Source organism: Vigna umbellata, chromosome 2 (genome assembly GCF_029865625.1).
Source record: "Vigna umbellata cultivar VRB3 chromosome 2, Vumbellata_1.0, whole genome shotgun sequence".
NCBI classification, from domain to species: domain Eukaryota; kingdom Viridiplantae; phylum Streptophyta; class Magnoliopsida; order Fabales; family Fabaceae; genus Vigna; species Vigna umbellata.
This window is the reverse complement of record NC_142166.1, coordinates 11523467-11544169: the sequence shown is the minus strand read 5'-3', so window position 1 is coordinate 11544169 and position 20703 is coordinate 11523467. Positions and strand designations below refer to the sequence as shown.

Here is a 20703-nt window from a genome sequence, read left to right as displayed (position 1 = left end):
GATTTTAAAAGGAGAGGTTGAATAGAGGCACAATTTATTTTTTTGTACAATGCAAAATTGAAACAATTAAAAGTAAACAAATTAAACATAAATAAAATATTATACTGGTTCACCCAAACTCATAGTGCGTACAAAATCTATCTAGGTTACACGAGTATAAACTTTCTAGTTACAATGAGTAGAAACACTCTAACTACAACGAGTATAGCCTCTCCATGTATAATACTTTTCAATCTCCCCCTGAATTTAATAACTCTCAAGATAGAAAAAAATTATTCTAAAAAAAAGAATAAATAAAACCTCAAAAAGGTATGCCTTCACAATAAATAAAAGCTCAAAATGATATCTCAATAAGACAAATGATGCATGTAAGACTTTGTAAGCACACAAAGTTGTCTTTCTTTTTGTATCTCACTTGTTGATTCTTGTTTTACTATTTTTGTATCTTCTTGTCGTTCTTCATTTTTGTATGATTTTATTTGAGGTCTTTTTATAATTTTTTAGAAAGATGAAGGTTAAAGCTCTTGTAGAATAATGTATCTAAGTCTTTAATATGGATTATTAGAGTTAATGCTCTTAAAATAGATTACAACCCAAAAGCCAATTTGTCTCATCACATATTCTTTCATCATTATCTTTTAATTTCAGATATTTTATTTATTAAAAAAAAATTAAACAATACAATAGATATTTTTTGTTTTCTTACTTGTTTTGGATTATCTAACCTCCATATTCTTCATGCTTTCATCATTCATATATATATATATATATGAATGGATACTACTTGTTACAGTGAATTTTTACTTGCTAATAAAAATAAAATATCATGGATTTTTCAAGCTGATTGATTGCTTTAGTTGATTTTGATATTCAATGAATTCCACGAGCTTAGTGGCCTTTAAGTTTCAAATATTCATTTCGATATCACCATTTTTTTTATACATGATGGTAAATAACATTATGGTTAGCCAACATCATTTTACTTTATACTTTTATCTAAGCATATGTAGATAGTATGTGTAATGATGTAGAAATGTCTTTATAAATTATAATTTATAAAGTCTCAAGATGTGTCATTATATTCAATAGGTTTAATGTCTCTGTAGGTCCTTATTTTGGCCCAGAATCTCAATTAAGTCCCCTTTCTTTTTGCCGTCTCAATTGGATCCCCATTTTTGTAAAATTGGAGCAATTAAAGGTCTGTCGTCAAATTGGACAAACGACCGTTTAATTGTGCGTTACGTGGCATGGACAGTGTTTTCACTAATCACACGTGGAATTAAAAAAGAGTTTTGTATTAAAAATTTGGATTGAATCAGATTTAGGGAAGGGCAAAGTGGAGAAAATGTAAAAATTTAAGTGCAGCCCCAGGGTCGCGTAAGGGAAAACTCTTTCCCATCTCTTCTCTGTTCCAGTTAAAAGCAAAACTCCATAAGCTTGAAGCTTCTTCCCTTTCTCCTTTGACGCAAACAGACTCAACGTTGGGGGAGAGAATATTCTGCGTTTTCGAGCACAGGCAGAGACCTTGTGGAGGGGCAGCGGAGGCGCGACGATAACAAATTGATGGAGCAGCAAGGTCGCGGCGACTGCACGAGGACGTTGGTCGGTCCGCTTCGTGGTGCAAGGAGGGAGGGTTCGTTTCGGCATCTCAATGGCCGTTCTCGTGGGTGGTGGGGATCACGTTCTTGGTTGAGTTTCAGATTAGGGTTTTTTTTTTAAATTGAAATTAGGGATTTGATTCATCTGTTTTCTCTACAGATTGATTCATTTGGGAATTAGGGATTTGATTCATCTAGGAAAGGTCAGGACTTGGGATTGAACCAAGTGGCTTATGATGAGTCAACCATGCCATCGTCTGTATGTTCTTGTACCGGTGTCCTGAAGCAGTGTTACGAGAATTCCATTCATCTGTAATTAGTGGATTATTTGATGATCTTCCACATCATTGCAACATTTGTGGCTTTAGACTTAGATGAGAACTAGAGATATGAGTACTAGAAGGGGTCCCATCATTCATGCAAATTGCTTATCATCATTCATGCAAATTTCTTATCAGATAACTTGATTTCAAGTGTCCCTGAGATGGTAAGCCTTATTACTTGATATTCGTGGACAGAAACAGGGTTTTGTTTAAGTTCAATGTAGCACACCTTTCACTCACAACATGATGATGGAACATCAGAAAAGCTTGGATGAGGGAGATAAATGCTCCAGAGATTAATTAACAATATAAAAACCAGAACTTTAACGAATGAAACACGGAACTGCATCTCCTTCGCCTTTCTCGAACTGCATCTCCACCGCCACTCTGGTTGTGTGTGAGAAGGAGAGGGGAAGACCAATTACTGAAGTGGGAATCGTAATGAGTTTTCCCACTGTGCCCTTTTCCTAAAGCTGATTTAACCTCATTTTTTAAAACAAAACTCGTTTTTAATGCCACGTGAGATTAGTGAAAACACTATCCATGCCACATAACGCACAATTAAACGACCGTTTGTCCAATTTGACGGCATGCCTTTAATTGCTCTAATTTTACAAAAATGAGGACCCAATTGAGACGGCAAAAAAAAAGGGAACTTAATTGAGATTCTAGGTCAAAATAAGGACCTAGAGAGACATTAAACCTATTCAATAAAGTGCTATGTTTTAATACACTGTTTAAAAAGTTTGTATTTAATATATTATATTTTGTTAAACATAAATAAGTTATTAGACTTCAAGAAAAATGTATTTGATAAAGAGGAGAAACAAAAGTACTCTACATTCTCACTGTTATTTTCATGTTAACCAAAGTAGAGAAAGTTATTAATTGAGACCTCTTTCAATCCTTCCAAGTTCTTTCCGTCCTAAATTAACATAAACAACACATTGTAAGAGTGAAAAAACAGTGTCAAATGGGGTGTGAGAATTCTGGAGTAGGTGGAAGGGTGTGGGAAGTAATTGACTTGTTTTCTTCATCACCTTCATAATTCTTTCTTGCACCTATGTACACTTTAAAATTTCAATTTTATTTTCTAGAATCTACAATTTAAAAATGTTTCGAAATATAAATTTTATATTTTGATGGTATATTTCAAGATACAAAATTAAAAAACATTCCTGAAATATAATATTAAAAATATATTTTAAATTCTATAATTTAAAATAAAATTTTACATTTTTTATTTTGCACAAAAATGTGTAATTAAATTTTTCTTTTTGAGAGATAAGAAAAAGAAGAACTGAATAGAAGCTGGGTGAAGGAAGAGACATCGTGAGAGTGGAAGAAGAAGAGAAAGATGGGTGCATGGGGGGAGAAAGGAAAATGTAGAAAAAAAAAGATATGGATGAAGAAAATGAAGGTAAATGAGACATTTCACAAGTCTACGAGTGTAGGAGGTGTAGGAAAATAAGTTACCTAATAACACTTTGGGCCTAATATTTGAGTTATTGAGGTGTCTAAAGAAGTTGGGCCCAGATATGTTAATTTTTGCCAAACTAAAATAATAGGTGGGAATTAGGGTTTTTCTCATGTAAAAGGACGAAACAAAGGCAACAGAAGATCTAGTTTCAGGTTGCAAGAGCATAGCAGTGGTAAGGAAAACGGCAACCCCTTAGAAGACAAAAGCCATGGTTCACGTTTCCTTTTACCGAAATTGTGAGTAGATGGATGAACTCTCCCTCAGAACGCCGTTTTGTGATGTCGGTCAAGAGTAACAACAACATTGATCTCTTTTGTTTTGTGTGGCAGATGGGAAGACGTTCAAGAAGCCGCGTCGTCCGTACGAGAAGGAGCGTCTGGACGCGGAGCTGAAGCTGGTCGGAGAGTACGGGCTACGGTGCAAGAGGGAGCTGTGGAGGGTGCAGTACGCCCTCAGCCGCATCCGCAACAACGCGCGTAACCTCCTCACTCTCGACGAGAAGAACCCGCGCCGGATCTTTGAGGGAGAGGCTCTCCTCCGCCGCATGTTCCGCTACGGTCTCCTCGATGAGACCCAGAACAAACTCGATTACGTCCTCGCACTCACTGTCGAGAACTTCCTCGAGCGCCGCCTCCAGACCCTCGTCTTCAAGTCTGGCATGGCCAAGTCCATCCACCATGCTAGGGTTCTCATCAAGCAGAGACACATCAGGTCCCTTTCCGTTTTCAAATTCTCTATTGTTTTTATATCGATTGTGTTTCTCGTTACTTGTTTTGCTCATCACTACAAATTGTATCTTTTCAGTATTGGATTGAATCTTTTTCCAGAGTTTGCATTTGTTAAATTGTAGGCTTCTTTTGATTAATTCGAAAATGGATATAAAGAGAAAAATGCAATGATCTTGATAATATTTTTTTCTAGCTTTTTAGTTTCTTATACTTGAAGGGCTTATGTAGTCGATTAAGTCCCTATCTTGTGAATTAGGTTATATTTGAATGGATTAAGTAATTATATTACAAGGAAATGAGAAAAAGAATTCATTTTCTTTTGTGAATTATAATGAGCTTAATTTGCTGCAGAAGTTAATTCATTGTACCTTCTTTTTGAGGTAATATATATGGAGCTAAGTTGCTTTAATAATTGAAGATGAAATAGGGTGAAGTTATTTTTGTAAGAGAGCTTTTCCAAACAAGACCAAAAGCAACCCGTCACTATATTGTGAGCTTTTTTCCGAACTTTTCTCAAGCACTTGTATCAGGTTTTTCAAAACCGCCTGTTTAGCTAGAATTTAGAGTTACACTTGTATCAAGTTTTCAAAGTCCCCGTTTAGCCAGAATGGAGAGTTGATGTATCAGCTTTCTGTGCTTTTGAATTTTTGAATTCTTTTAACTTAAAGCAGAATATTTTGCAATAACTGAATGTTGATGTATCAGTCCAATTTGTTTTGTATCTGTAATACATGCATTGTTTGGAGAATGACCTTGTTATTGTGTCATTTGGGGTGAGGCAGGGTTGGTAGGCAAGTGGTGAACATCCCATCTTTCTTGGTGAGGGTTGACTCACAGAAGCACATTGACTTTTCACTTACAAGTCCCCTGGGTGGAGGACGCCCTGGAAGAGTGAAAAGAAGGAACCAAAGGGCTGCTGCTAAGAAGGCCGCAGGTGGAGATGGAGATGAGGAAGATGAGGATTAGACTATTAATTATGTCCATCTCCACTGCATTTACACATTGTGTCACCTTTTACTTTACGAGCCTAGATTATGGTTTTTGATTGTTATACATTTTCATTCTCGGTTCCTTGTTTGGGAAAACATTTTGTTTGACATATTATGTTTTTTGAAGTTATATATTTTAAAGTATCAAGATTTTCATTAAATAATTTTTCTGACCTTCATATAGAACATCACAATCATATGTAGTTATAGGAATATTTAATTGTAGGAATGGCTCAAGTTTTATACGCATCTAACATTCACATTATTTTGAAGATATTGAGCAGGAAAAAATTGTCATCAATCATAGAAATTGGGTTATAGAGATGTGAGTAATTTACCTCTAATCTACAAGTTAGTGTTTGGTTAGACTGTATTTCTTAGTAGAAGAGTTGTTGTGATGAACGTCAAAGTAAAGCGGTGGCTCATCCTCCAAAAGGTTAAAATTGATGCTGGTCAATGTCCATTGTTTTGAATCATATAACATGTAGAACCAATGTGATAATAGGTTACACGAACCCATATGCTTTAACTTGCTTTTATATTGCTAAATTTTGGTCAACCCAATCTTAAGAAGTTTGGCTTGGTATAATGGTACGCAAAATGATATATTAACAAAATGATATATAATCAATGATGTAATCTAATCACAGAAGTGCTGTTTCTAAGCTGCTTAGACACTTCTTTGATCTACAGCATTTTCTCAACCGTAGAAGTAAGCATCCAGATTATGTTAGAATTGATAAACTTTATCCACTTGAACCAGTGGAGCTTAGATGGTAATTTTATTTGGCTCTCTGTCAAAGTCAGGTGTATCGAGGTTGTCTCCTTTTGGTTCAACACATAGAAGTTAACTAACTTTCGTCGATCTCCACTTGTCAGCCTGAGGTTATGCTCTTGTGTTGGATAAGCTTACATATAAACATTTTTAGAGGTAAAAAAAATAAAGTTCTGTACAATTTAAAACTAAATTAAAAATTTAGAAAATTTGTATGAAAAATCACTACAAGATATGTTTTCATGTTTTAGGATTTTGTGAAGGGTTTAGTTTTTCTTTTCTATAATTTTGTTATTTATTCATTAATCTATACCTTCCTTTTCTTTTACTTGGTTGTAGATAATTTAATTAGTGTTGTGTAGTAAGCTAGTTAGTGGTACGTTGACTAATTTCTTATAATAGTTTTATAAACAGGAATGATGTATTGTGATATATATGTGCGAAATGCAAAATTTTATATTTAATATTTATTTTCATCTTTGTTTTTGTGAGTCTATTTTAATAAGTAGTTTCTGAAATTATTTTGGTTGAGGATCTATATGTGATGTCTATGTGAGGTATTTTAATGTGTAAGAAACTCTTCCTGTGTATATTTTCTATTTTTTTTTATCAAATCTTAATAATATAAAATTAAACAAAGTTTAAACTGCAGACCACGGTAGAATTTAATGGATTTTTTTCACAACAATTTGTCAATTCTTACAAAAAGAACTTTGATCAATAGAGTATCAAAATGAGTGTCATATTTTAAAATGAGTGTCATTTTGTTTTATGTTAAAAATTGTAAAGAATGATGTTCAAGAATTGGAGGAAGGTGCTACAAAGGTGCAAAGGGCAACTAACATAGAATCTAAGAAGAAAGATTGTAAAGTTCTTTTCTTGATCCATCAATGTGGATTTTACCAATTTTGAGAAGATATCTTTGACAACTTTATTGAAATATTTTGAATAAGTCATATGGAGGTGTTGATAACATTAATAAAGTGAAACTACAATCCATGAAAGAAATGAGTTGCTATCTATATCTGACCACAAATTAGTAGGAGATTACTTTAATAAAATTCAAGTTCTAGTGATTCAATGAAAGTTTGTGGTGCAATGTTTTCAAAATCAACAAATAATTGAGAAAGTTTTAAGAACTTTGATTCCACAATTTGACCATATTGTAGTGAAAATTGAGGAATTAAAAGATCTTGAAAAGATAAAGGTGAAGGAGTTGCAAAATTCACTTAAAGCTTATTAACAAATGCTTCTTGAGAGGAGTGTTGGCAAAGTTACAATTCAAGCTTTGCAAGCACAAACATTTGAAAGAAATAATTACTCGGATGACAAAAACGTGAAAATTGAAGAATAAAGTGAAAGATTTTAGTGAATGTTATAATAAACTCTGAAATTAGAATTTAAATGGTGACAACCACAAAAAAAGTTGAGGCCATGGAAAATTTGTGAAGAAGATAGGTGATCAAAATAAAGGAGATTGAGAAAAAATGAAAAAAAATAGTGTTATGCTTGTAAAAAATAGGATCATTTTTTACATGAATGCTTCAATAATAAAGGAAAACAAGTGAAGGAGGATGAAACTCAAATTACACAAGGTGATAATGATGATTCTGATTCATATATGTTTTTCTTATGGTGGTAGCATCAAATTGTACCAAATTTAATTGCTAGTATTTGAACATTGGATGTTCAAATATGAAATGAAACAGAGAGTGATTTGTTAGTCTTGATGAAGAAGTAAAAAGAAAGGTGACATGATTACAACCTTGTTAGCAAAAAGTTAGTAATAAACATATATTCTTGAGGAAAGTAAAGGTTGAAGTTGATAGTCTACAACTAGAAGTGATAAAGTGTTTGTACCAATTCAACTTGATATATAGTTTGAAAATGGTCATAAATGGTTTAGAATCAATCACATGTATAGTTTGATTGTGTAGAAATATACTTTATTCAACCACTAACACCTCAAGAAAATAGAAAATAACCTCAAAGTTTTAGATATTTTACATCTATTAATGACCATGGAGTGAATAAAGATGGATATAATGTATTTTGCTATGTTGGTAGTGACAACACTAATATCTTTTGAGCAAGGCATCAAGAAATCTAACTAGAAGACAACGATAAAGGAAGAGTTGACAATAATGGAGAAAAGACACTTGATATCATTTTGCTATGTTATTTCATTTTACTATTAACTTGGATGACGAGACAATTACTTTGCATCATCATCATCTCATATATTTAAATATTTTCAATTGACTCCTATTAAACATTTTTATTCTACTAATGTTAAAATTTTTTATATTTCTCAATTGAATGAGTTGTTACACATGACTTTTTGATTGTGCAGTCTCAAGTAGAGTACTATAGCATTAGAATATAAGAAAAGAAATGAAGTTTTGAAACCCTAATTATTTTTACTAAATGTTATTGTTACATGTAGAATTGATTTTTATTTTTATTTTAATATTTTAGTTTATGAAATGAAATGAGTATTTTTTTCATAAAAATAATTAGTATTTAAGAATTTCAAGTATTCCAAATTCGTCATATTCTATTTGAGATTACATAATCAAATTGTTAATAACATGAACTTAATTTAAAAGTATAACATATTTTAACACACAATATAAGGACATACTAAATATAAATTTAATTAAAAATATTCAAATGTATAAAGATCTTAAAATTTACTCTTTTTAATATTTTTCACGTGGAGCAATAAAAATGCAAAGAAACACCATACATCTTAGTTGAGGACAAATGAAAAATAACAAATATTGTATTCAATAAAATAAAATATTTTTAATAAAAGCTTAATTAATAACACTAATATTTTATGAGATTTAAAGATTAATTAAGCTTAATTATTTTAGTCTCCAAATTAAAAAAAAGGTTAATTTTATTTTTTATAATTAAGAAGGAATATTTTAATCACTAAATGTTAAATTTGAGATTTTAAAAGAAAGATAAAAAACAATATTTTGTCTCTCTTTAGGAACTAAAACTATAGGTTTATATATATGATTAAATATATTTTTATTTTTAAATTGTTCACTAAAATCATATTTTGCCTATGTTTTAAGTATATATCAATTTTATTTTTACACTTTATAAAAGAATGTAAATGTCATCGATAACAAACGATACCTAACGACGTTAAAGTTTTTCTGTCTTCTTGCAACTCTATCTTTCTTCTTCCTACAAATCTCTCTCTCCTCACTACGACTCTTGTTCTCTGAGGAGAAATTGAAGCTACAAAATGTTGTTGTTGGCACAATAAAGGGTGTAGTTGGTAAAGTAAAGATCATGATTTTGGTCTTTGTCGAGTTGGATTTTGATTTGAAGGAATTGTTGGAGGAAACTGAGAATGTCAGTTTGGCTAGGGGTCTCTGAGTACCAAAGAGAATCGTAAGTGGATTTGTACTTAGAAAAAAGTTGGGAATGAGTTTTGATGAGGTGGTGTTTGGAGGGAGATTAGAAGCAGTAAGGGAGGAACATGAAAATGAAGATGGAGGAAAACATGGATGAGGAGGCAGTGAAGTTATGTAATTTTGTTTTCGCATATATGAAATTAAATTTAGGAGAAGATCGACCACTTCCACCAATCTTTGTAATCACTCTTAAAGCCATCTTGTTACCACTAGAAAGAAAGTCATAATTTCACATCTTGAAGCATTTCATCGTTTATGTCTTTCTTCGTCTTTGAATCTCTAAGGCTGTGTTCGCATTAACAGAATTTACTGTTCATGTGAATTAGAGAGCGAGCAAATATAGCTGCGTCGTGTTCGTTTGAGGGAGAGAGCGAGGAAAAGCGAAGACGGATTTGCGGGATTCATCCATTTTTTGTCACCCGCGGATGTGAAAAGATTTGCGCTGATTTGGTATGAAATGTCGTGTGTGCCCTGAGCCTTTCTACTAAATTCCATTCAAGTGAATCCTATGCAGAATTAAACCGATTCCATAGCACAGTGCACCAGAGAAACCGATTACATGGTGAAGGGATATATATTAAAAATATAGACTCTACAGTTAACAGTTAGCTTTACCACTGTGCATACACGAGAAAGCTTAGGTTGGCGTGGGGGCGTGGCCACTGAAAAATTCTTGAGCTACTGATGATACGGTGCTTCATACAGGCATTGAACAGGAAAGATTCCTGCATCCACACACAGTGAAAATTCAGTAAAGATAAGTTGCATTGACCAGAATTCATATGTGGTTGGTTGTGAGTAGGTGATGTTATTTATTGAGTGGTAAGAAGCTTACTAAATTGGTTGCTAGTGTTAAGGTTTGTGCGAAGAGACAGTGCTCCGCTCTATAAGCTGACTCGAGGAAAAGAACAAGGTTTTGCTGAGACGAAGAAGAGAAAGTGGTTAGGTTAGTAACATACCAAAACTCGGGTATCCAAGCACATATTGTTGGTTTTGATTTGCAGGGTTGTAGAGGAGGAGGAAGAAGGACGTTGTGCGTGTTGATGGAATGCAGCAGCTGGTGGTTGAAGATGAAGAATCTGGATCCGCGTGTTTGAGAAGATGATGAACAGTGCCAGTCTCAGCCGTAACCGGTTACAGCCTTTGGTTTATCGGTTACAGTGGTGTGAAGGAATGTGAGCATTTTTGTAATCGGTTACGTCAACGTGGTAACCGATTACAGAACTTGGTTGTTTTGGTTACTTGGAGGGGTATTACGTTGAAACTGGAAGAGCTGGCTGGAGACCCCTGGTGCTGGAAGGCTTATGAGTCCGAACGCCATTGAGATGTTGTGATGTGGTCTTAGATCCGAGGTTGAGGGGGCATATCATCAAGGGTCGTAAGGTGTTTCCAGAGAATAAATTAAGGGTATGGAGACGTACTGGAGGAAGAAGTGAGTGGCCGGCCATGGTTGGCAGAGACCAAATACTTACATAATGAGCAGCTCATCCCTTTCCCTATGCAGTGAAACATGATGCAGTGGTGTATGTTGGTGACTGGAGGGCAAGCGAGGTGCTGCAATGCATGAAAGAGTGTTCACTTTGCATTTGGTTGTTGTGCGAAGTGGTTGTTAGACGTAAGTGCATGGTGGGTGAAAGACGATGAGGTCTAACATAGTGTTTGTGATGCAGGTGTTCACTGTGGTTGGAGGTACTATGATCGTGGTGGACACGTGAAGTTTGTGCATATTGCCAAAGGTTAATGTAAGATTGGAAGTTGAATTCAGTGATGTGCAAGCATTGAAATATGAGGCTGTTATCTAATAAACCAATATGATTATATTGCTAGGTTTGAATGCAAGGTAGCATGTAAGGTCAAATTGGTTGTGATTTGACCAAAATTGGTTGTGCAACTCATTGCTGGAAAACTGTTGGTGAAACTATATTCAAGTGTGCATATACGTCGTGTTCAACGTCTTCAAGAGGTAAGTGTTTTACATGATTTGGATGTAATATATATATGTGAATGATTGAATTAGTGGTGGTTATGTGTACATTTACAAGTTGGAATGTATGAATGAAATATATTATGGTCATTTATATTTCTATGTTATTTAGTATATGAATGTATTAATATTTCAAAGCTGGATTTGATTTGTTATATGTATATGTATGTAGTAAAAAAAATGTATATGTATGTAGTTAAAAAAAATGTATGACAAGTTTTCGTTGTGTCATGGTATCTATTGTTGTTTATTTATAATGATTAGTTGAATGTATTAATGTATATATCAATTATGTTTAATGAATATTGTAATGCATGATTTTGATTGTAGTATGTGTAATTGTTAAAGTAAATATAGATGGAAGAATATATAGATTTATCATATTTGGACCGCGAAGATATAGATGATGATGTGGTTGGTGTAGACTTCAAGATTATGGCAATGATACGTCAACACTTACAAATAACCACTTCATTAGCGGCAATAACAATGCTATGCATTGTTGGACACGCATTGAGTATCTTGAATATGTACTCCAGTGACTCGAGTAGTGTAAGCAATTACCTACCTGATAGAGACCGTCGTAGGGAGCAATTAATGTCATATCTTGTGCATACTAATCGGTGCCGCGATATTATTCGGATGGATCCAGAAGCATTTATTAATCTTTGTGAGAGAGTAAGATCAACTGGGTTAGTTAAGGACGCCATTCGGTCGACAGTGGAGGAACAAGTTGCTGAATTTCTTCATATAATTGGTCATAATGTTAAGAATCGTAGTGTGGCCTTTTTCTTTCATCGATCAGGTTCGACGGTTAGCAAACACTTTCACAATGTGTTGGACGCTATCTTAACTTTAGAATCAGAATTTCTAATTCAACCATCAGGAAATGAGGTTCATTCACATGTGTTGAACAACAATCGATTTTATCCGTACTTTAAGGTAGTTATTTGATTACATATGTTAATGTTATTTTAACAAAGGATGATAACAAATTATGAGTCATATGATGAGTTCATATTTTTATGTTTAGGATTGTTTAGGGGCCATAGACGGTACTCATGTTAGGGTAAGGGTTCCAACGTCTGAAGCTTCGAGATTTCGAGGAAGAAAAGATTGGCCAACACAAAATGTGTTTGCGGCGTGTGATTTTGACATGAAATTCACATACGTTCTTGCTGGATGGGAAGGCACTGCATCGGATTCAAGAATTTTAAAAAATGCTCTTGATCGAGATGATCCGTTGGTTATCCCCCAAGGTCAATGTCTAAACAATCCATGTGCATGAAGTTATTTAGTAGTGACTAATTACCTTTGTATGTGCAAAATTGTAGGAAAATACTACCTCGGTGATGCAGGATTCATGTTGAAAAGCACAATTTTGACTCCATATAGAGGCGTAAGATATCACCTTAAAGAATATACACGCAGAGGATCAGAAAATGCACAGGAGTTGTTTAATCATCGCCATTCATCGTTGAAAAATGTAATTGAAAGAACTTTTGGTGTGTTGAAAAAAAGATTCCCTATCATTGGAAGTGGCACTGAACCACACTATGGATTGGAGACGATGACGAATATAATACTAGCGTGTTGTATATTACACAACTTCCTTCGGAGCGTGGATCATGATGACTCATTACTCAATGAAGTTGATAACGAGTTGAATGAAAGGGAACAACATGATGTTTCATCATCTCAAGTTAGAGAAGAGGACCATAGGATTGGTAGTAGTATTAGGGATTCTATAGCCGATCATATGTGGCGAGATTACCAAGCATCGTAGTTATTGTATTTTATTGTACTGTATTTTCATATTGTTTGTTATGTGTATGACAACAACATTATATTAAGGATGTTTAATGTTAACTTCTTCCATATTTCTTGACTCATTAGGTATAAAATGAATAGAGGTAAGGCAGCCGCCATTCAGTCCTCTGGTCCTACTAGAGAGTTCATGAAGTGGACAGAGGACATGGACGCACGTCTACTACACTGTATGATTGAGGAATCATGAATCGGTAATAGGGTTGACGGAAGCTGGACAACCCAAGCATATAGTAACATAGTTGATCATCTTCATAGCGTTGGGTATGTCGTAGTTACAAAAAATAATGTTAAAAATCGTCAGAAAGTCTTGAAAGATAAATGGCGTGAGGTACATGACTTGTTTTCTGGATTGAGTGGATTTGCGTGGAATCCGGTAAGTATGACATTTCATGCTGAGGACGAAGTCTGGCTTGACCTTATTCAGGTATTTATAAAAATACTTACTTTTTGTGGATCCTTATTATACATATACTGAAGCAATGTGTTTATTCTGTTTGTTGTTGCAGTCGCGGCCAAGCGCGACAAAGTGGAGAGTTAATAGTATAAAACACTACGATTTAATGGTCGAGTTATGGGCAGCTGATCGGGCGACTGTGAGTGGTGTTCGGACTGCTCGTCAAGCTCGAAGACAGCGGGTTGGTCCTCATGTCAGTGTTGATTTGAATCAAAATATTGAGTACATTCCAGAGCAGCCTCAGTGGACAGGGTATAGAGACCCAACTCCACCATCACCTCCTTCATCTGTCGATGAATATAGTCCGGGACAGACTCAATCTGTGCCTTCCGTCTCATCTGGTGGGACTTCATCGTCACGAGGGTCGAAAAGGAAGGCACCCATGGTCGATTCTATTGATTCTCAATTTGATAAGTTGACGACTAGTCTGGATGGGTTTGCAAATGTCTTAAGCTCATCAAATGTTCATTTTGGTGTGATCTCTGATGCAGTCGTGCGTCAAGTGTCAGCAATGGAAGATAGAAATAAAATACTCCGTCGCAACCCGAATTACACATATATAGAGGCGGACATTTATGAAATGTTGACTTCTATGAACATTGCTGACGAGAATTTGCTGGACCAATGTTATGATTTCTTATGTGGAAACCCCACATGTACAAAGAGGTTGATGGGACTGCCACCACATAAGCGGTGGAATAAATTATTAAAAATGATATCGGGCGGTGACTGTTAGGAATCTTCATATCAGACTTACTTCTATTAGTATTAAATGAAATTGTGTATCAGTAATTTAGTTATTGTTATGTAGTAAGGATATTTATGTAATAACATAAATATCTTAGATATTTTAGACAGTTAAAATATTGGTCAAAGCCACTAACCACATTTTTAGGTAAGGTGGTTATTCTTAGTTTACTTATAAATACAGTGACAGGACCAAAGTCCAGGTACGCTCTCTTTATGCTCTAGAAATCCTGAATAATATTTCAGAGCAGTATCCAATTGCTCTCTTCTGAGCTTCAGCTCCATAACTCATATCTGACTTGAGCGTCGGAGTATCTTTGCAGGTACCTCCCCCTCCTTTGACGAACATGAAGAACAACAATTGAAGAAATGCAAGCATCCCAGACAGCAGAACACGCGTCCCAGACAGCCAGGAGCAACGCAGGAAAATGTACACCGAAACATTTTGGCGCCCACCGTGGGGCCGAGGGCCAACCCAATGAAACCACAAGAAGGAGCCTCGGCCTCTACCAAGCATTCCTTCGGATAAAACTACTCCATCAAGATGAAGCCGCCGCGTCATCGCCAGAAATCTCCTCCGTGAGCCATTGACTCCACCGCAACCACCTCATCAGTTCCATGCGATTCCTCATCAGCAACATTCTCCCATTATCCTATTCCGCAACCGGAGGCCTTGAAACCTCCCCAATCATTGGCTTCAAGATTGGTTCAACCCCGGGAACAACCATAATAGCTGTTTGGAAAGCTTCACCCCGCCATCAAACACCTTCAACTTGCCGTTCATCCTGACTACTGGATGCACCGCCAAAATTCATAGACACGTCAAGGTCATCAGTCACATACCAGCCTCTGTGTCATCCACGACACCTGTGACAAACGCTACACCGTTCGGTCCAGTCTCAGCTTTTCTCGCCAATCACTGCGACGCCATGATAGTCCACGCTAACACCTTCATTGGCGCCACTCTTCAGGTCCCAAAACGCGCAATCAACATCAACCCCAATTCGAGAACTTCACAATCTCTACTCGCAAAAACAAAACAAGATCAAAATCACAATTCCAATCAATTCCAATCAATGAAAATCCGCAAACCGAAAGCCCTAAAATTCCCAAATCTGTGAACCCCTCATGCGGGTCTCGTAACAGATGCCACCAAACTCACCTTCCACCAGCAATCATGCACCTATGCCGTCATCACCATCTCCACGCCGTCATCTTCTTCCTCACCAAACAACACCCATGTCTACTGGAACACCCTTCCATCAATCTCCTTAGAATTTAAGGATACAGAGGCACACCAGAAATCCCTAATTTCCCAAATTTCCACAAACCCCAATCCCCAAAATCGGAGAACAGCAGGAACCCTAAACCCAAAGCTCTATGGCGCCGCCGCTTTTTCAAATCACTGCGTCGCGGCCCTCGCCATCTTCATGAATTCAAAATTGCGAATCGAAAACCCCAAGATCGGAATCGAGACTGAGAACAGAAAAACCCCAATTCGGGCTCTGTCCAGACCACGCATCACCGTCGTGATTCAAGAGCCACTATCGCACTCTTATCCTCTCCGGTATCGCAGCAGGGGCACCACCTCCGTCATGTCCAAACTCCGTCAGGTGCGGATCAAGCGACAACCACATCAGGGCCATTGCCACCAAAATGCTACTGCAAAGCCTCCAGTTCATCCCAAGCCTGGAGACTCCATTGTCTTCGATCACCTCGGATCGCGGCAGCCTCCGGATCAGCCGTTCCGCAATAGGGCTGATTCTAGGGTTTTCTTTTTTTTTGGGGCAGAAAGGATTCTAGGGAGACCCATTCTCCACGTCTTCCGCAACCCTCGCGTAACCCACGCGTCATTCAGTTTTGCCTCCACGTCATCCAACCCAATTTCTATTCCTCAAATACTCCAGCGTTCGACCTCGACTTTCGGCTTCGAGGACGCTCGACAATCACTATGTACGAGCGTCCCAACAGTCGGCCTCGACAACTGGACGAGCGTTCACTATGTACGAGCGTCCCAACAGTCGGCCTCGACAACTGGACGAGCGTTCAAATAATAAACCGATCGCCCTCGCTTTGTAGGACGAACGCTCGACAATCAAAATGTGAACGAGCGTTCGTCCATCCTTTTCAACAAAGCGTTCGTCCATCCTTGTCAACAAAACGCTCGTCCAACCATTTAAACAGCGCTCGTCCAACCATTTCAACGAGCGCTCGTCCATCTCTATGAACGAGCACTCGTCCATCCACTTAAACGAGCGCTCGTCCAACCATTTCAACGATCGCTCGTCAAATCACTTCAACGAGCGCTCGTCCAACAATTTCAACGAGCGCTCGTCAAACCCATGTCAACGAGCGTTCAGACACTGCTCGACACTCCCCGACGTTCGTCCGCTCAGTCATCGACGTTCGTCCGATCCGTCACCAACGTTCGGCCATCCATAGCCTCAACCATTTGACCATTCGTTTGAATAGCGTTCGGCCAACAATGCTTTCTCGTTGACATTCGGCCTAGAGCATTCGGAACTTCGCTAGTCATTGATGTACGGTTCCATGCGTTCGGCCTAGGCCATTCGTCACTTCATTCGGCGATGCTCTTGTTCAGCCTCTGTGCGTTCGGTCAGTCGATATCTCTAACGCTCGTCCCCGTCTTTGGATTCGGACGCTCGATGTGGACGAGCGTTCAAATAGAAGACCGTGCGTCCTCAACCTTCGGTTCCGAACGCTCGTCAATGCCTGTGGACGAGCACTCAAGCAATCAGCGGTTCGTCCTCGAAACGTTCCGCATTTAGCCTCGCGTACGTTCACCCTCGCGTACGTCAATGACGTTCGTCGTAAAGCGTCCCAACCTCATCCTCGCGTACGTCAAGGACATTCGTCCTGAAGCTTCTCAGGCTGAGCCTCGCGTACGTCAAGGACGTTCGTCCTGAAACGTTCAATGTTCAGCCTCGCGTTCGGCTATCCATGGCCTTAACCATTAGGCCACCAGTCTCAAAAGCGTTCGCCATTTAGTTTCCTACGAGGACGCTCGAGCACTCGACCTCACGTACTACTCGACCGCTCGACAACTCATGTTTCAGGGCGTCCAAACAGCCGGACGTTCCACCTCGACTTTCGGAACCGAACGCTCGACAATCAGTGTGTACGAGCGTCCAAAAAGCCGGGCGTTCGTCCTCGCTCGTCCTCGCCCTTCGGAATGGAACCCTCGACAACGCCTGTGGACGAGCGTTCAAACAATCAGCCGCTCGTCCTCGGACCGTTCGTCCTCGCAATCTGACTTGAACGCTCGACAACGCCTGTGGACGAGCGTTCTGACTTGAACGCTCGACAACGCCTGTGGACGAGCGTTCAAACAATCCTCACGCTCAAGGGACGAACGTTCAAACTGTCCCCGACATTCGTCCACTCGAACTCAACCGCTCGTCCACTCTGTCCTCAATGACGTTCGGCATCTTGGCTTCAACCATTCGACCAATCACTTAATTAACGCTCGGCAATATCTGCAGGAAGTGTTCGGTCATTCGGACTCACAAGCGTCCGGGCAATCAGTGTCTTTGACGTACGGCCTCAAGCGTCCAGCATTCGACCTAATTAACGTTTAGCCACCAGGTTTGCAATTTGACCAAACGGTCTCACTTATATACTCAATATTATTTCTTACAGTGCAGATAATCGTCTCTTATACATCAAAACGGACACCTGAGAGCCATCCATACTGAAGCACTTCTCAACCTGGTAGATGTTCGCCCAAGAACACCCAGGTGCATAAAGGGACACACTCCCTCTGGTAGATGTTCGCCCTAGAACACCCAGGTGCATTGAATAAAGGGACACACTCCCGCTGGTAGATGTTCGCCCTAGAACACCCAGACCATCAAACCTCGGGGACCATCCTCTAGCCTAACTTTATGTTCGCCCAAGAACATTAAAATCTCAAAGCGTTCGTCATTCAGCCTCAACGCTAGACAAACAAATGTCAACGAACGTCCACTCAGTCCGTCGTTCGGTCTCAACGCTCGACATTCAATTGTTAACGAGCGTCCACTCAATCAGCGTTCGGCCTCATTTGCTCCAGCTTTTTGCCGTTCATCTTCGCCTCCTTTTGGTCCATCAAATTCCTCACTTGCACACGCTCTCTAATTACAGCGAAGACAGCCTCCCTCAAACTCATAAGTCCTATAGTTACCACGTTCATAAAACGGAACGGCTAACTCGGACTTGGGGGGCATGTTATGTAGTAAGGATATTTATGTAATAACATAAATATCTTAGATATTTTAGACAGTTAAAATATTGGTCAAAGCCACTAACCACATTTTTAGGTAAGGTGGTTATTCTTAGTTTACTTATAAATACAGTGACAGGACCAAAGTCCAGGTACGCTCTCTTTATGCTCTAGAAATCCTGAATAATATTTCAGAGCAGTATCCAATTGCTCTCTTCTGAGCTTCAGCTCCATAACTCATATCTGACTTGAGCGTCGGAGTATCTTTGCAGGTACCTCCCCCTCCTTTGACGAACATGAAGAACAACAATTGAAGAAATGCAAGCATCCCAGACAGCAGAACACGCGTCCCAGACAGCCAGGAGCAACGCAGGAAAATGTACACCGAAACAGTTATGAATTATTATATTTGTATGGTCGATGTCATTTTGTAGTTGTTAATGGTTACGATGTATGACATTTGTTCTTATGTGTTGTTATGCATTGTTATTATGAAATATAAGTAATATCTTATGATGTACTTTCTTCTTATTTTAATGAAATGATTTGTTGAAGAAATTATCAGATGGCCTCATCATCAACAAAAAGGCCAAGAAAAACCCGTAAGGGAAAAGAAACTCTCACTGAGGCAGAAGATGCACCCCTTGTAAGACCATCTGTAGAGGAGCAATTAGATCAGCGTCGTTTTTTCACACACAGTCATCAAATGGAAAACTATGCAGCTGATTTCTGTACAAGGACTATAGTTCCTCCCAAGATAATGAATTTTGATTCATTTACCGGTGCAGGGTTATTTTTCCAGCAGCATCTTCTATTTCAAGGGTTGAGCCAATTTCTTACATTACAGGGACCCTACTATCCGGATTTAATCAAGGTATTTTATTCAAATCTGAAGATATCATCAAATGGATATATGCTGAGTGAGGTAAACAAGAGAAAAATTAGATTCAAACCTACTGATTGGTTGAATGTAGCCAACTTGAAGTACGACGGTCAGAAATTGTGTTATTCAAATCTCCCACAGGACTTTCGATATGACCGCGACATGGCATTAACTACTATGATCATACCAGATTTGCAGGGTGGTCAAGGTGTTTTAACGGTTGGTTGTTTGAATATCAATGATAGGCTTCTGCATTATATTATTGTGCATATGTTGACTCCACGACCAGGGAATTTTGCTAGGTTATTGCATGAAGATATTTTTATGATATGGGTGCTTAAAAATAATATAGCAATCAATTGGCCTCATCACATCATGCAGCATATGCTTAAATGCAAGGCCAGTGACACACCCCTCCCATACGGTGTCCTTATCACACAGATCATGCTATATTGTGGAGTTCACGTCGATGCTAATGCCAGCACTCATATAGGGTCCCGACATCACTTTTCTATCAATTCTTTGAAGAGGATGAAAATTATTAATGTCAACGGTGTTTGGCAACACGATCTGGATGATGATGAAGAAGAAGACCAAGAAGACCCTCATCACCACACTGTGCAGCCTCCTCCACCTCTATCTAATGCTAACATGATCACTCAAATGTGGGAAGGAGTACAAGACTTGACACACAGAATGCAGGGTATGGAACAAATACAGGTGCGGGTTCAACGTATTGAAGATAACTTGGCAAACCTTTCCCTAGACATGAACCGCCAATTTGCTCACCTCAATCAAAATGTGAACTCGATTCTTCACCATTTAGATGATTAAGTTCATTATATTTCCGATAATGTATTACATGACTTTAATATATATAAGTTTCTTTGTATGTGACTTTCAAAAATTACATTATATATTAATGTTATTGTCCTTGACACGAGCATTGGTAGTTTATTTAATTCTGTACTTTGTTGTCTGCAAATTAGATGAACTCTCGAATCATTGATGAAGTGCAAAAACAAATTAATTTATCAACAAGACTGTCTGCTGTTCTTGAACGACATACACAGGCCATGGAGCGTCGAATCACCTTGGTAAATGCTAGGATTCAATCATCTAATCCAACTACAGAACAAATTCAAAACTTGTTACGGACTATGAACATTGAAGACCATGATTTAATCAGACAGTGCTTCGATTTTTTATCTTCGCATCCATCTCATACAAGACGTCTAATAGGGATGCCGATA

The 20703-nt window shown here is 38.0% G+C and overlaps 2 protein-coding genes across 2 annotated transcripts; both read left to right on the top strand.

Moving 5' to 3' along the window:
* Positions 1 to 3478: 3478 nt before the first annotated feature.
* On the top strand, positions 3479 to 5282 carry LOC124837285 (small ribosomal subunit protein uS4y-like). The gene is made up of 3 exons (XM_047312609.2): positions 3479 to 3637; positions 3731 to 4112; positions 4912 to 5282. The coding sequence occupies exons 1-3, from the start codon at positions 3610 to 3612 to the stop codon at positions 5093 to 5095; spliced, it is 594 nt and encodes a 197-aa protein (XP_047168565.1). The 5' UTR covers positions 3479 to 3609; the 3' UTR covers positions 5096 to 5282.
* A 13850-nt stretch (positions 5283 to 19132) lies between these two features.
* LOC148203423 (uncharacterized) lies at positions 19133 to 20284 on the top strand. Its single transcript, XM_088107547.1, has one exon. The coding sequence runs from the start codon at positions 19133 to 19135 to the stop codon at positions 20282 to 20284; it is 1152 nt and encodes a 383-aa protein (XP_087963673.1).
* Positions 20285 to 20703: the final 419 nt, after the last annotated feature.